Source organism: Chiloscyllium plagiosum, chromosome 2 (assembly GCF_004010195.1).
Source record: "Chiloscyllium plagiosum isolate BGI_BamShark_2017 chromosome 2, ASM401019v2, whole genome shotgun sequence".
Taxonomy (NCBI): Eukaryota; Metazoa; Chordata; class Chondrichthyes; order Orectolobiformes; family Hemiscylliidae; genus Chiloscyllium; species Chiloscyllium plagiosum.
This window is the reverse complement of record NC_057711.1, coordinates 14144409-14161377: the sequence shown is the minus strand read 5'-3', so window position 1 is coordinate 14161377 and position 16969 is coordinate 14144409. Positions and strand designations below refer to the sequence as shown.

Genomic DNA, 16969 nt, shown 5'->3' with positions numbered 1-16969 from the left:
ACATAGAAGAATACAGCGCAGTACAGGCCTTTGGGCCCTCGATGTTGCGCCGATCCAAGCCCACCTAAACTACACTAACCTACTATCCTCCATATACCTATCCAATGCCCTCTTAAATGCCCATAAAGAGAGAGAGTCCACCACTGCTGCTGGCCGGGCATTCCATGAACTTACGACTCGCTGTGTGAAGAACCTACCCCTAACATCAGTCCTATATCTACCCCCCTTTAATTTAATGCTATGCCCCCTTGTAATACCCGACTCGATACGCGGGTAAAGGTTCATACTGTCGACCCTATCTAAACCCCTAATCATCTTATACACCTCTATCAAGTCACCCGTAAACCTTCTTTTCTCTAGTGAAAACAGCCCCAAGTGCCTCAGTCTTTCCTCATACGATTTTCCTTCCATACCAGGCAACATCCTGGTAAACCTCCTCTGCACCCGTTCCAGTGCCTCCACATCCTTCCTATAGTATGGCGTCCTAAACTGCACACAATATTCCAGATGCGGCCGTACCAGAGTCTTATACAACTGCATCATGACCTCAGGACTCCGGAACTCAATTCCTCTACCAATAAAAGCCAGTACGCCATATGCCTTCCTCACCGCACTATTTACCTGGGTGGCAACTTTCAGAGATCTGTGTACATGGACATCAAGATCCCTCTGCTCATCCACACTACCAAGTATCCGACCATTAGCCCAGTACCCCCTCTTTTTGTTATTCTTCCCAAAGTGAATCACCTCACACTTAGCTACATTGAATTCCATTTGCCACCTTTCTGCCCAGCTCTGCAGCTTATCTATATCCCGCTGTAACCTGACACATTCTTCCTCACTGTCAACAACTCCATCGACTTTCGTATCATCTGCAAACTTGGTCACCCAACCTGCTAGCCCCTCCTCCAGGTCATTTATAAAAATGACAAACAGCAATGGTCCCAAAACAGATCCTTGCAGAACACCGCGAGTAACTGCACTCCAAGATGAACCTTTACCATCAACTACTACCCTCTGTCTTCTTCCAGCCAGCCAATTCCTAATCCAAACCTCCAACTCACCCTCAATGCCATACCGCTGTATTTTTTGCAGTAGCCTACCATGGGGAACCTTATCAAACGCCTTACTAAAATCCATATACACCACATCTACCGCTTCACCCTCGTCCATCTCCTTAGTCACCTTCTCAAAGAATTTAATAAGGTTTGTGAGGCACGACCTGCCCTTCACAAAACCATGCTGACTATCCTTGATCACATTATTCCTATCCAGATGTTCATAAATCCTATCCCTTACAATTCTCTCTAAGACTTTGCCCACAACAGAAGTGAGACTCACCGGCCTATAGTTACTAGGGTTATCCCTACTCCCCTTCTTGAACAAGGGAACCACATTTGCTATCCTCCATTCTTCTGGCACTATTCCTGTAGACAATGAGGACATAAAAATAAAGGCCAATGGCTCTGCAATCTCCTCCCTTGCTTCGCAGAGAATCCTAGGCTAAATGCCATCAGGTCCAGGGGACTTTCTATTTTCACCCTTTCCAGAATTTCCAACACCTCTTCCCTACATACCTCAAAGCCGTCCATTCTAATTAATTGTGACTCAGTATTCACATTGACAACAATGCCCTGTTCCTGAGTGAATACTGACGAAAAGTATTCATTCAGTGTCTCCCCAATCTCTTCAGCCTCCACACGCAACTTCCCACTACTATCCTTGACTGGACCTAATCCTACCCTAGTCATTCTTTTATTCCTAACATACCTATAGAAAGCCTTAGGGTTTTCCCAAATCCTACCAACTAAGGACCTTTCATGTACCCTCCTTGCTGCTCTTAGCTCTCTCTTCAGGTCCTTACTGGCTACCTTATAACTCTCAATCGCCCCAATTGAACCTTCACGCCTCAGCTTTACATAGGCCGCCCTCTTCCATTTAACAAGGGATTCCAATTCCTTATTAAACCACGGCTCCCTCACACGACCCTTTCCTCCCTGCCTGACAGGTACATAATTATCAAGGACACTCAATAGTTGCCCCTTGAACAAGTTCCACATATCATTTACACTCTTGCCTTGCAGTCTACTTTTCCAGGGCACACATCCTAAGTCATGCCTCACCGCATCATAATAGCCCCAGCCTATTCAGCCTCTCCTTATACCTCAAATCCTCCAACCCCGGCAATAGCTTTGTTAACCTTTCCTGAACCCTTTCAAGTTTAACACTATCTTTCCTGTAGTAGGGAGACTCTACACAGATGCTGCCAGACCTGCTGAGTTTCTCCAGCATTCTTTGTGTTTGTTTCAGATTTCCAGCATTCATAGTGTTTTGCCTTTATTACACACTAAATGATTGGGGAAGGAAAGCTGGCTTTATGGTGGTTAGGTGGACAGCAAGGTGAGGAAGCTTGTGAAAGGTCCAGGCTTCTGGCATATAGTGCATACTGAGTCTGAGCAATGAGATGGCAAAGTCATCCAGGAGTTCAGAAAGAGAAAGTGGAGCTCCATGGGGAGGAAATCATTTGACCTGCGTCTCTGGATCCATGATCTTGCGAGAGATACTGATGGCACCATCTTTATACCATGTCAGCAGAGTTCCACTAATGCAATGCTGTGAAACAGTGCAAACAAATTCTTGGCGAAGGTAAATGAGAAAATGATGCCCTCAGGTCTGAACTTCAGGATGCTCCAGAGGGAATATATTAGTGAGCAAACGATAAGGCCAGTTCACTCACCTTGTGATCTCAAAGCATTTAATTCAGAAGAGCAGTTGAAAAGTGCTTTGTTCACAGGGACAGCCCATTATGGATTTGGCTCCAAACCCTGGAATTAGAATCCCACTGATGAAGAGACACCACATTCAGAATGGCCAGTTTTATCTCTGCGAGGATGGGATAATGAAGGAATTGATACCTCTGGTGTCTATGTTAGACATTCCTAGTGCCTGTGTAAGGGGGGATGTCAGGGGTAGGTTCTTTACCCAGAGAGTGGTGGGGCATGGAATGCGCTGCCTGTGGGAGTGGCAGAGTCAGAATCATTGGTGACCTTTAAGCGGCAATTGGATAGGTACATGGATAGGTGTTTAAGCTAGGACAAATGTTCGGCACAACATCGTGGGTCAAAGGGCCTGTTCTGTGCTGTATTGTTCTATGTTCTATGTTCTATGTTCTATGTTCTGTATTCTATGATTCACAAATGATGACTGCACATCCATGGACTTTGGCATTGGATACTTGCCAGCCTCTCTGCATGATCATGTGATATCTCTGTTCCACTTATAGAATGCTTATGAACTTTAAAATGGCACTTCAGACTGTGCTGGTAACTAGGGGGTGGCGCAGTAGATAGTACTGCTGTTTACAGTGCCAGGGACCTGGGTTCAAGTCCACCCACAGTTGATTGTCTGTGTGGGTTTCGTCCAGGTGCTCTGATTTTCTTCCACAGTTCAAAGATGTGCAGGTCAGGTGGATTGACTATGGGAAATACAGTTGGCAGGGATACTCTTTGGAAGGCCAATGTGGACTTGATGGGCTGAATGGCCTGCTTCCACACTGTTGGGATTCAATGATTCTATCATTGCTCACTCACTTTAAGCCTACATCGATGCTCACAGCATCCGTACCTTGCGTTTTTGCACTTTGTCAGCTGAGCCAAAGATACCAGGTTCGCTGTACTTTTCACTTGCCTTGCACTTAGCACAGACTCAAAACCAAGGAAGACTTTCATGGTTGTCAGCAGGCCTCGGTCCTCAAGGGAGACAGCCATCAGCCACAGGGCCCAGCTATCAAAACCTGTCCAAGGTTTGCACACTGTCAGTTAGCAACTCAGAGCACTCAGGGTTATGATTCCACCCCCGTGAGGGTGGAAGTGTAAGATGTTGGTCAGTGCAACACCTGTCTAGGCTTTTTCTGCCCTATTGTGGGCTGCTTTCTCCTAGAATGGGAGAAAAGGAAGGAATTGAGCAAGGTGTGGGCGGCACGGTGGCACAGTGGTTAGCACTGCTGCCTCACAGCGCCAGAGACCCGGGTTCAATTCCCGCCTCAGGCGACTGACTGTGTGGAGTTTGCACATTCTCCCCGTGTCTGCGTGGGTTTCCTCCGGGTGCTCCGGTTTCCTCCCACAGTCCAAAGATGTGCAGGTCAGGTGAATTGGCCATGCTAAATTGCCCGTAGTGTTAGGTAAGGGGCAAATGTTGGGATATGGGTGGGTTGCGCTTCGGCGGGTCGGTGTGGACTTGTTGGGCCGAAGGGCCTGTTTTCACACTGTAATGTAATGTAATCTAATCTAATCTAATCATGAAGGCAAGTGGCATAGCTATTATTGCTGGTGCAGGTGGGGTAAAATTGGTGAGTTTCCGTAAGTGAGTGAGTAGGCAGTTGCAGTAGGCGAGACTGAATAAGGGAAGATGTTGCATGGAATAGTGAAAGTGGTAGAGCGTGACCCTTGGTGAGAATGGGTGCAGTTACAGAGAGTAGATGATGAAACTTACACTGAAGCAGCCAGTCATTGACCTTCTTCCTACATTATTGGGCATTGCTCCAGGTGGCTGAGACTGCACTGACCCAGCTGGCAACCACTAAATTTCCATTCCTCTGCCATGTACGGGGCAAATGTCAGGAGCTGTGCAGGGAAGCTCCAGACTGAAAGTGCTTGCCTGGATGTACAATGCCTTTTAAAGAGAGCACTGCTGCCAGGGGTGCCAGTCTATTACGAAATATGCCTGTGTTAACAAATTGTTCCAGTTATGATGACTGGTGGAATCAGGCTAGAATTGAAATGAGAGGGGCAGTATTGGGATGGCGTAGATAGAGGTGAATGAATTTGGTTTGTTATGAAACAGTTGTGTTACCATGAGCTTTGGAATTCCCTTCCTCAAAAAGCAGTGGATGCAGAATCTTTAAATAATTTGAAGCAAGAGAGATTCTTGGTGACAAAAGGGGATGCGATATTATTGGAGATATGCAGGAAAGTAGATTTGAGGTTAAAATCAGATCAACAATGATCTTATTGAATAGCAGAATAAGCTCAAAGAACGAAGTGTTCCTTACGTTCAATACAATCTTTCTGAACTTCAAAGAGAACTTCTCCGTGAATCTTGACACTTAGCCAAAAACAAAATAAGATTCAGCCCCATGTTATCATTATTTTGAAAACCTATCTGATTCATTAATGTAATTTGGGGAAGGAAATATGCCATCCCTGTCTGGTCTGGCCTTTAATGTAATGGCAGATCAACAGCAATTTTCTTGACTCCTCATTGTCCTCTGGGCAATTAGGAATGGGCAATAAGTGCTGGTCTAGCCATTATGTCCAAATCCCATGAATGAACAAAAATAACTTTCCTCAGACTAATTTTCAGGGTAAAAGTATTTTTATGATTCCCCTTTATTTCTATATTTTATGCACAATTCAATGAAAACACAGACACTTTGCATTTATATAGCATGCTCAACATAGTAAAAAGTCCCAAGTCAGTTCCAGGGGAGTTTACAGACAAAAGGTGACATGATGTCAGAGAAAGAGTCATGTGGATAGATGTTCAAAAGCTTAATTGAAGAGATAGACGTAAGGGAAAATCTTAAATGAGAAGAGGGAGATAGACAGGTTGAAATTTCAGAGCTTAGGAGCTGGTTAGGTAAAGGTGCAGTCACCATGGATGGGGAAAAGAAAGTTTAGGGTGCTCAAGCGATGGGAGTATGTGGTGAACAGAGGAAGGTTACAGAGATAGGGATAAATAAGGCCATGGAGGGCTTGCCACAGAATGAGGAGAATTCTAAATTTGAGTCATTTGTGGTAGGTCATATAGCTATTTTGTTTTGACTTACAAGAATGTTTTCATTTTGTGTCATGAATAGAACATTTTCTACAATTATGACATTGTTTTCCTAACAGAAGTTAACACCAGTCAATGGGTCCTTCGGGGTGTATAGATGGATCGATAGAGTCAATCTTTACAGGGAATTTGCCCCCAGTCAAATCTTTAAAATATCTACAGTAACTGAGTAGAAATAACAGACATGGAGAATAGAATGCTACCTGGCTTTGAGTTGTACACACAGTGTCTAATTATGAAAAGGAGTGGGTCTCTGAAGCAGACAATGTAAAAATGCTGAACTTATCAATAGTCCTCTCAAACACGTGCTCTGTTCCTTTAGGACACTTCTTAAAATTGGTCTGTATTACCAAGGTTTTGGTCGCCTGTCCTTGTATATTTTGTGTGAATCAGTTGTCAAATTTTCATAATGAATACCTGAATAGCCCACTCCTGTTCCTACCATAACTGGTGCAGCAAACTACCTTGGAGCTGTTTTCCTTTGTTAAGAGAGCTGTATAAAGGCAATGATTTGGAGATGCCAGTGTTGGACTGGGGTGTACAAAGTTAAAAAATCACACAACACCAGGTTCTAGTCCAACAGGTTTAAGTGGAAGCACTAGCTTTCGGAGCGCCGCTCCTTCATCAGGTGGTTGTGGAGGGCACAATTGTAAGGCACAGAATTTATAGCAAAAGTTTACAGTGTGATGTAACTGAAATTATACATCGAAAAAATACCTTGATTGTCGGTTGAGTCTTTCATCTGTTCGAATACCATGATAGTTTCCCTTCTTTCATGTGTAAATCTCAAAACTTTTTTTTAAAAGTTGCATTCTCAGGATAACTGTAACAATTGCTGTTAGCTAGACAGTATGTTGAGGGTGTTAGCCCCCTGTGTTCTTTGTCTGTGCCATGATGTTTAAATTAATTCTAATCTAAAAAGTGAGATAACAGAGTTTTCCATGAATTCATGCAGTTTTTGAGCAAAGTACAATGTAACTCTGCAAGTACAAATTCACCCCACAAACGTATATGCATATGAGTGCATGTGGGTCTTTGTGTATGCGTGTGTCTGTCTGGGTTAGGGGGTTGTGAGTGTTTGAGAGAGTGTATATGTGTGTGTATGTGAGTGGAGAGTGTCTTAAGTCTGTGAGGGGGTGCATGTGTGAATGTGGGAGTGTGTGTATGTGTGTGTCTGGGGTGGGGGGTTGTGAGTGTCTGTGAGAAAGAGTATATATATGTGTGTGAGTGTAGAGTGGTCTAAGTCTCTGAGATGATGCATGTGTGAGTGTGGGAGTGTTTGTGTCTGTAAGGGTGTGTATATATCTGTGTGCGTGTCTGTGTATATGTGTGTCCGTGTATGTGTGTAAAGTGCAATGGTGGTCACCTGTAGTATGACATGAACCCAAGGTCCTGTTTGAGGCCCTCCCTATGAGTATGGAACTTAGCTATCAGCCTCTGCTCAGCCACTTTTCGCTGCTGCCTGTCCTGAAGTCCGCCTTGGAGGATGGTCACCCAAAGATCCAAGGTCGAATGTCCTGGACCGCTAAGTACATTCGACCTCGGACCTTCGGGTGACCATCCTCCAAGGCAGACTTCAGGACAGGCAGCAGCGAAAAGTGGCCGAGCAGAGGCTGATAGCTAAGTTCCATACCCACTGGGAGGGCCTCAAACGGGACCTTGGGTTCATGTCATACTACAGGTGACCACCATTGCACTATACACACACCACTCCGAAAGATCGTGTTTCCAATTAAACCTGTTGGACTAGAACCTGGTGTTGTATGATCTTTAACTATATAAAGGCATGTTATTGTTTCAGTGACAGGATATATTCTACAGTCATACAAGCCCTTCACTATACAATGGGTGTGCCTTACCTTTCGATAGCGCCAATACTGATTCCCTTTCATACCATGGCAGTCATACAGTGTGACAAAGCTGCTGTGGGAAATCGCATCAAAGCAGAATTTCCTGGTATGAAGTGGTTCTCCAGGCCGAATGTCCTCTCGCCAACCAAATGTAAATATCTGAGGAAATCAGGAAATTGTCTTTTTAAACAACACATGCTGAGAATTAGATAAAATCTTGACAGCTTTTATCTTCTGGGAAGATAAAAATGATAGAATATAAAAATAGACTGGACCCAATTATTTGAGATGGGCTGAGATGTTTGTAAATCTAAGGAATACTGAATAAAACAATCCCAAATGGTTGTTCCCAGAAAGAACAGGAAGGTTGCCACTCAGCAATTAGATCATGGTAGGTTTACATTTTACCCACTTCTGTTCTGTAAACATCCTTACAGAGCAAAAAGTTATGAATTACAATTTTGAAGATTTTGGACTGTCAGGGGACAATTTGAACTTCACCTGCCCCACGGAAGTCAGTGGGAAACTCCTGATTTTGCCTTTCTTATAAGACAATGAGAAGTTAACTAGTGAATGATGTAAAAGTGCTCATGGATTTGATATACGTTTTCCTACTACATGAGATTTTAGCTAGTTGGTCCAGGAGGACTTGTGGGCAAGTTATAAAAATAAGGTGCTGTTATTGAGTTAAATCTCTTTCATAACAGTAAACTCAAAAGATCCATGGTTGAATCCAGCCAGGACTAGAGGAAGTGTCCAACAGGTTGGCATTCCCATATATCAAGTCAATTTGAGCCAAAAGGTTATTGCTACATTGTAATGATACTTGTGTCTCATATTTTGGAGTGATAGCCTCATGGGAACTCTGTGGGATGGTGGATGGGAACTACTTTGAATGGCAGTTCTCAGGGTCTTCATTATTAGAACAGTTGCAACAAGGAAATATGTCATTTGGCCCAAATAAGTTATCCCGAGCAAACGCAAAAGTCTTACATTAAACCCATTTGTTTCAGATAACCGAAAGTGTAATGACATAGGAAACACTAGGCCAGCAGAATTTTTGGGAAGGGAGTAGGCCATTGGCCTCTTGCCTCATGCTGGACTGATATAGCCACCATATATTGGGCTTTTCCACATCGTAAAACCTTAGTCTCATGGTTGTTGCCATTAACAGGTGCACATGTTTTTTGTCTCAGATCTATAGCACCTGCAGTACTTTGCTTTTGCTAACTGCATTACTTCAGGAAATATTCTTCTGCAATTATTTATGAAATTAGCTTTCCAAAGGTCAGCAGGTAGAATCGTAGAATCCCTACAATGGGCAAAGAGGCTCATCAATTCTGTACTGATCCTCTGAAGAGCAGTCCACCCAGACCCACCACTCCCCATCCTATCCCTGTAAACCAACATCTCCCATGGCTAACTCACCCAGCCTGTACATCCCTGGACTCTACGGGCAATTAACAATGGCCAATCCACTGAACTGCACATTTTTGGATTATCAAATTAAACTAGAGCACCCAGAGAAAACCCACATGGACACAGGGAGAATGTGCAAACTCCATATAGGCAGTTACCCGAGGGTGGAATCAAACCTGGGTCCCTGGCATTGTGAGGCAGCAGTGCTAACCACTGAGCCACTGTGCCGCCACCTGTGCTTGACAATTTTAGATCAAATATTGCAAAGCATTGTAACATTGAACAACACAAGACTGTTATTCCACCTGGTTGCATTCATACTTATGCTTAGGTTTTTCATTTGCTGCAATGTTAGTTTTGAATGAACTCAAAAAACCACCTCCCAAGTTGGTTTCCAGTTCTCCAAATGCAGTGCTGTTGTCCCATTGACGCTGGAGCAGATTTTGCACCAATTACAATTTTAAAGGGAAGGCTTCTGAGCATTAACTCCAAGAAATGAAGTAGTGGAACAGTGTAGTTAAATTCTTAGATACCAGTCTGTGAAATTGCTTCATGAAATCACTCGATCTTCTGACTTCTTTTCTTTTCAAGGGTCCAAGGTACCTAGGTACAGATTCTTCAATCCAAGTTATTTGGAAAAAAAATGAAAAATAAAGAAATAGAAAGTCAAGCATTACAGATCATAGGAATAAACTAGAAAATAGAGAAATAATAAGTTCAAAACAACAGTTCTTTAAATTCAGTCCCCGCTTCCAGCTTCCAGACTGTGCCAGGCCTTGACCCCAGATCATGCCAGGCATCACCATGAGGCTCTCGAGGCTGGAAGGCTACTCTGGAATCATTTCTGTGCTCCTCTAAACCAATGCCATCAATTAAGCATTTGGAATCATCTTTTAAGCTTTCCTTCCATCGTTCAGCATGCACGTTCCTCATTTCAGCCCGGCATGGTGACCTGCTGGTCTTGCATGGTGGTTGCTTGGTCCAACATGGTGTCTTCTTGGCCCAGTGTGGTGTCCTCTTGGCCCAACGTGGCAGTCTCTTGGTGCAACATGACAGTCTCTTGGCCCAGCATGACAGCCTTTCAGCAGCCCATTGCGGTCTCTTGGCCCAACGTGGCTCCTACATGGACTTCTGGCCTCAAGATGATTTCAGAATGGTCTCCCAGCATTGAGACCCTTGAGGTGAAGTCTGGCGTGGTCTGGAGTTCAGGCCCAGTGCAGACTGGAGACTAGGTACCAATGGGGACTGGGTTGGAAGGACTGTTTCTGCACCTTTTATTTCTCTACTTTCTAATTTATTCCTATGATCTGTAATGTTGGACTTTCTATTTGATAATTTTTCTAATTTTTGCTGAAGAACTTGTACTGAAGTATCGGTACCTAGGTACCTTGTACCTAAGGTGGCACCGTAAGTTGCAACTTGTAAACTTTTCACTGTACTCATCTGACTACAGTGACACTAAAGCTAATTCAATTCAATTCAATTCAATTCACTATGAAAAGGGATTGGTCATTGTTCTTGACTTGGGTCTAGATTCCTGACTCTCAGGTTTAATGCAATTTAGTTTTTTTCATGTATTCCCACTACTTCTCATACGTGTGTTACTGCAAGTTTTAGTATAATATATATATTATAAATGGGAGGGACAGTAGAACGGTATTGAGTTAGTGCTAATACAGCTCGACATCCCAAAACTCAATAAAACCAATGAAATATTCATCAAAGAATATGCAGTTGTAAGATTGGCAGCAATTTTACACAAGTCAAATCCCCACGAATAGCAATATAAGACCGAACTTCAGAGTCTCATCCAAAGCAGCTCTTCTGACTTTGCAATAATGGACTGAGATCGAGGTGCATAAATTTTGCAGAGGAATAACAAACCCCTGGCTCAGAGAGGAAAGAGCGACTGACCGAGGCTCAATTGACCTCTGGTCAAATATATCATCGCAATGCTCTGGCTCTAGAATCTGTTGTTGTTAAATTACAGGTGAATTGGTAAAAGAACCAAACAATTGATTCCGTTCAGCACAGGATGATTGATTATGTGGTTTAATATATCTGTGACCATTTATTTTTAATATGACAGTCCTTTGACATGCATCATCACCATATTCTAAAGCTTCTTCACAGCCTGGTAAAATTATTCAAATGACCCCACCTCTGGAACAAGGCCCGCAACAGAAATTATGGGACAGGCTGCTGCTCCTGGACTGGGTCCTGGCTTCCGTCCTGAACACAGGGACATGTCCTTGACCTGAACATATTGTCTCTGCCCATACTCCCTAACCAAGCTCAGTGACCCTAACCCAAGCACAGCTTAGCCCTCCTGTGTCCCAGACTCTAGTGGGGCCCTAACAGATGCCCCTATCTCAGGATCCTCTCTGGAAAATCAAAAAAGGAGCTCATGGCTTGTCATCTGGTGGATCAAAAGCAACGTTTATGATGATGCATTGGTGGGTTGATTCAGACTCAGTTTTGTTTGCTTTGTTGTTGAACATTAGCCCAAACACCACAGTTCATGATTGAATAACTTAGACTGAGCAGACAGGCAAGTGGAGTCGCTTCAGGCATGAGAGCCAGTAATCAGAGGATGTGTATTTAAAATAATTGGAGGGAGAACTTTAGTTTTTAAACTTAGTGAGGTGTTGTGATCTTGAATGCACCCCTTCAAAAGCATGATTCGGAGATGCCGGTGTTGGACTGGGGTGTACAAAGTTAAAAATCACACAACTCCAGGTTATAGTCCAACAGGTATAATTGGAAGCACACTAGCTTTCGGAGCGATGCTCCTTCATCAGGTGATTGTGGAGGGCTCAATCGTAACACAGAATTTATAGCAAAATTTTTGCTATAAATTCTGTGTTACGATCGAGCCCTCCACAATCACCTGATGAAGGAGCGTCGCTCCGAAAGCTAGTGTGCTTCCAATTAAACCTGTTGGACTATAATCTTCAAAAGCAGATTGCATTGCTGCCATTTTCCATCTTTGTCTCAACTTCAGCTCATCTATTTGAGTCTTCCCTTCCCTTCTGTGACTTTGCTGTTTCTATTTCTAGAGAAAGACTGTCCACCAAAACCCCCCAACTCCCACAGTTAACTTGACTGTACTTCTTACACTCTGCTTCCTGCAAGGACTCCATTCCATTCTTCCAGTTTCTCCGTTCCTGTCACATCTGTTTTGATAATGCCACTTTACACAAAGGTTTCTCTGATATGACCTTTTTCTTCCTTACCCAAGGAATCCCCCTCACCATGGTTGACAGGGCCCTCAGCCATGTCCAAGCCATTTTCCACACTTCTGCTCTCACCCATTCCACTCTACTCGAGAGCAATGATAGGGTCCTTTCTACCCTACCAGACTCTTCAAAAAAAAGGATTATCCTCTTCAATTTCTGCCACCCCAGCAGGATACCACCACCAAGTACACTCCCCTCCCCTCCAACGTCAGCATTTCACAGGGATTGTTCTCTCTGCAACACCTTTGCCTACTCCTCCATCATTCCTAACATTTCCTTCCATAACACCATACGATATAGACACAGAATTAGGCCATTCAGCCCATCGAGTCTGCTCTGTCATTTGATTATGGATATGTTTCTCAACTCCAATCTCCTGCCTTCTCCCCATAAACCTTGATCCCCTTACTAAACAATAACCTATTTGTCTTAAATAATCTCAAGACTTGCCTCTGCAGCCTGCTGCATCAAAGAGTTCCACAGAATCACTACACTTTGACTGAAGAAATTCCTCCTCATCTCAGTTCTAAAGGGTCCCCCCTTCATTCAGGTCCTAATCTCTCCTACTAGTGGAACAACTTCTCCACATCCACGCTATACAGGCTTCTCAGTATTCTGTAAGTTTCAATCAGGTCTCTCCCTCATCCTTCTAAACACCATTGAGTACAGACCCAGAGTCCTCAACTGCTCTTCATATGATATTCACGGGATCATTCTTGTAAATCTCCTCTCCTGCATGTTAAGAGAATCTTGAACTAGGACTTCATGTTTTTGTGTGCTTCAGATTTCTGAAACCTTTCCCCATTTGGAAAATAGTCTATGTCTCTATTCTCCCTACCAAAGTGCATAACTTCAAGCTTTCCCATGTTGTCTTTCATTTTCCATTTCTTTGTCCACTCTCCTACCCTGTCCAGGTCAGCCTGATGCCTCCCGCTTCCTTAACACTATCTGTCCCTCTACCTATTTTTGTGTCATCTGAATACCCTCAATTCCTTCATCCAGATCGTTAATGTATAGTATGAATAGTTGTGGTCCCTGCAAAGCTCCGCTAGTCACTGACTGCCATCCTGAAAAAGATCCCTTTATACCCACTCTGCCCTCTGCCAGTCAGCCAATCCTCTATCTGTCCAGTACCTTGCCCCTAACACCATGGGCTCTTGTCTTATTTAGCATGTGATACCATGTCAAAGGCCACCTGGAAATCCTGGTAGATCACGTCCACTGACTTTTGTCTAACTTGCTCATTACCTCATCACAGAATTCTAACAGATTTTTCAGGCATGATGTATCCTGGACAAAGGCTTGCTGACTCAACCCTATATTACCACAAATTCCTTTTCTTGATATTCCACAAATTTCTTCTCTTGACATCTGCTACCAACCTAACTTTCCCAGTCCACCCGCATATTGAAGTACCCCATGATTACTGTAATAATACCTTTCTAATGTGTCTTTTCTATTTCGTGATTCATTTTCTTCCCCATGTCCTGACTGCTACTAGATGGCCTGTACACAACTCCCATTAGAGTCTTTTTCCTCACCACTACCCACACATGCCCTGACTCAATATCACTTCTTGATATTGGTTTAATTTCATTTCTTCCTAACAAGTTAACCCGCTCTGTCTGCCTATCTATCTGGCCTTTCAATGGGAGGTTATCCTTGGATATTTAGTTCCCAGCCCTGATCCCCTTGCAGCCATGATTCTGTGATACCCACAATGTTGTACCTACCAATTACATGCAGATGTACCTTGCTTTGTATACTGCATACATTTAAGTATAACACCTTCAGTCCTGCACTAATTGCCTCCCTTCTTATAGTTGTCCACTTACATGCCTGAAGTCAGATTCCTGATCCTTTCCATACTCTCTGTGCTATTACTTTTCTCTGTAAACTTTAATAACCTCTGCCGAGCTCTCCCCATTTTAACTGAATCTGCAACACCCCCCTCCCCCCCCCCCCCTCCGCCCCACTCACCTCAACTTGTTGGCTGTGCACTTAGCAGAATTGACCCATTTTCTCCTTTCCAACCAATTGTTCATACTTATTTCACAATTCTTAGGAAGGGTCACTCGACCTGAAATGTTAACTCTGATTTCTCCCCACTGATGTTGCCAGACCTGCTGAGCTTTTCCAGCAATTTCTATTTTTGTTTCCATTCACATCTATGATTCTCCTTCACAATAATTAACACTCCCTTTGTCCTTTGTTCTGGCACCCTCACCATCTGTTCCACTCAATCTTCCTCCCTCTCTATCAATATAAAATTCACCATTCTCCAGACCCTTTCAGTTCTGATTAAAACTCCTATGAAACGTGAAATGTTAACTCAACTTCTCTCTGAGTTTCCCCAGCATTTTGAATTCATTTCAGATTTCCAGCACTTTCAATATTTTGCTTTGACTCATTAGTAACTTGCGCAGCAAAGTGGATATTCACCAAAAAAAGATGAAGGGCCAGGGAGAAAGAGCAAGGAAGTGGCATGAATTAGATAGCTCCTTGAAAAAGTTGGCCTGATTGCTCTCAATTCTGGGCTGTAAGATTCTATGAAGTTTGCCAGTATCTACTCACATAGTTGAAGGGTGGTGGCAGAATGCTGTATCACTACTTTCAGCTCAGTCCAATTGTTTATCTTCACCACAGAATGACAGAAACATTAATTCATGTTTTGTTGCCTGCAGACTCAATCATACCAATGTTGAAATAAGTTTTCAGTATTGTGGGTGGAACATTTTGCAGTAGTAATAATATCGAAACAGAAATTGAAATTACTGTATTCCCATTGTGGATTAATTGATCTCCACCCATCCCAACACCCAGTAAATTGCAGCCAGTGCAGAAAATCCAAACACAAATGGAGATGGGACTCTCTTTTTTCTCTAGTTTGTAATGTAAACTAGAGGAAATGTTTAGAAACTGATTTATAATATCACAATGAGAAAGTTAACATGCCACAGAGGGTTCAGTTCCATGCATTGCTGCTCTTTCAGGACACATTGGGGACTCAAGGGTTAAGCATTCCACTACAAAAGGACTTACTGCAGTATCAACTGAAGGCCTGTACTCATTCAATACAGACAGAATATCTCAGTAGGGAGGAGGCTGACTGTATCTTAGAAATGGAGCCAAGTGGAGCCACACATGTGGATTTCCCCTGTAGCCCCAGAGAGAAGTATTTGCCCTTTCCAAACAAGACTGATAACCTTGGCCACAACCCTCTTAAACTGCCTCCTGCTCCCACTGTCTTACTTCCCCTGCCTATTAGCATAGGTATGTGAATCTCCCATTTACTTCCCCTCCATATTAGCATAGGTATTTGAATCCCCCATTTATAGCAGGCAAAACCTTTCTGCCTTAATCTCTTCCCATGAACACCTAATCATGAAGAATACGATAATCAATTTCTGCAATCCATTCACACGTTATCACAGGACATCGACATTCATCGGGCTTTGTAAATTCATAATTAACTACTTTAAACTATGTGATGACAATCACCCATATGACTGATAAACCTTTTATTTTGTTCCCATAAACTATACTGTCTCTGTGTATCAGCAGAGATACGTGAACAAGTGTTACCACAAGTAGACACATGGCTACTTTGGGGACATTTTGAATCTCTCGCTGGCTGTCCGATAATAAAGCTACTGCTGATGCACAGAAAACGTGTGTCGTCTGGATCTGTGGAACAAAGCAGACATCAACGTAGCATGCTATGATCAGTTTGCTCACCCTCCCAAAGACCCTGTTCGAGTTCACACAAGGAGCAAGAATCTCGAGCCTGTTGGACAAGGGTAATAGCTGAGGCTCCTTCAGCACCACCTCCTGGATCCCTCTGTTAAGAGGATGTGCATGTACTATATCTTTAAGACAGTAAAAGCTAGCAGTGAAAGCACCAAGTGTTCTCAATTAGACACAATGTAATATGTGCTCCAGCTACTGGGGTAGCTAGTTGTTCGGAAATGACAAAACAGATTAGTATTAGCCCAATCAGTTTAAAATATACCCTGAAAAACACCAAACTCCAATCAAGTTTGTATTGAGTATATTGACAATCTTAAAAGCCAATGATACAATCTGATGCTTTGGGGTATAAAACCAGGGACAGTTGAACAGTTGGGAGGAGAACCAGACCAACATATGCAGACTGCTAGCCAGAACTCTCTGAGAGGTACATGTCTAGAGAAGGAGTTTGCATAGAGAAAATCCTCAACACTGACCTGGAGAGCAAATCTACTGATGCAGGTAAAGAGAAGATTCGACCGCTGGCTGGCTTTAAAATTTAAATTTTTCTGTAAATCTTAATTGGGAGTTTTATCAGACTAGTACTATTGAAGGGAAGGTAAAAGATAGGTTAGAGGAAGGAGCTGGCCAAAGTTCAATGATGCAATACCTTAGCAGGGATGACAGCGGAGGAACAATGGCAGATATTTCTGGGTATAATGCAGAAGATGCAGGATTAGTTCATTCCAAAAAGGAAGAAAGATCCTAGGAGGAGGCATGAGTGGCCGTGGCTGATGAGGGAAGTTAAGAAACATATAAAGTTAAAAGAGAAAAAGTATAACATAGCAAAGATAAGTGGGAAAACGGAGGACTGGGAAGCTTTTAAAGAACAACAGA

At 43.1% G+C, this 16969-nt stretch overlaps 1 protein-coding gene across 1 annotated transcript in view; it reads right to left on the bottom strand.

Annotated features, from left to right (window-relative positions):
* The window catches only part of galntl6 (polypeptide N-acetylgalactosaminyltransferase like 6), a 242319-nt gene that overhangs the window by 18928 nt on the left and 206422 nt on the right, over window positions 1–16969 (bottom strand). The window contains exon 8 of the mRNA XM_043674606.1: window positions 7695–7844. Coding sequence (XP_043530541.1) covers window positions 7695–7844 — 150 coding nt within the window. The remainder of the gene's footprint in view (window positions 1–7694; window positions 7845–16969) is intronic.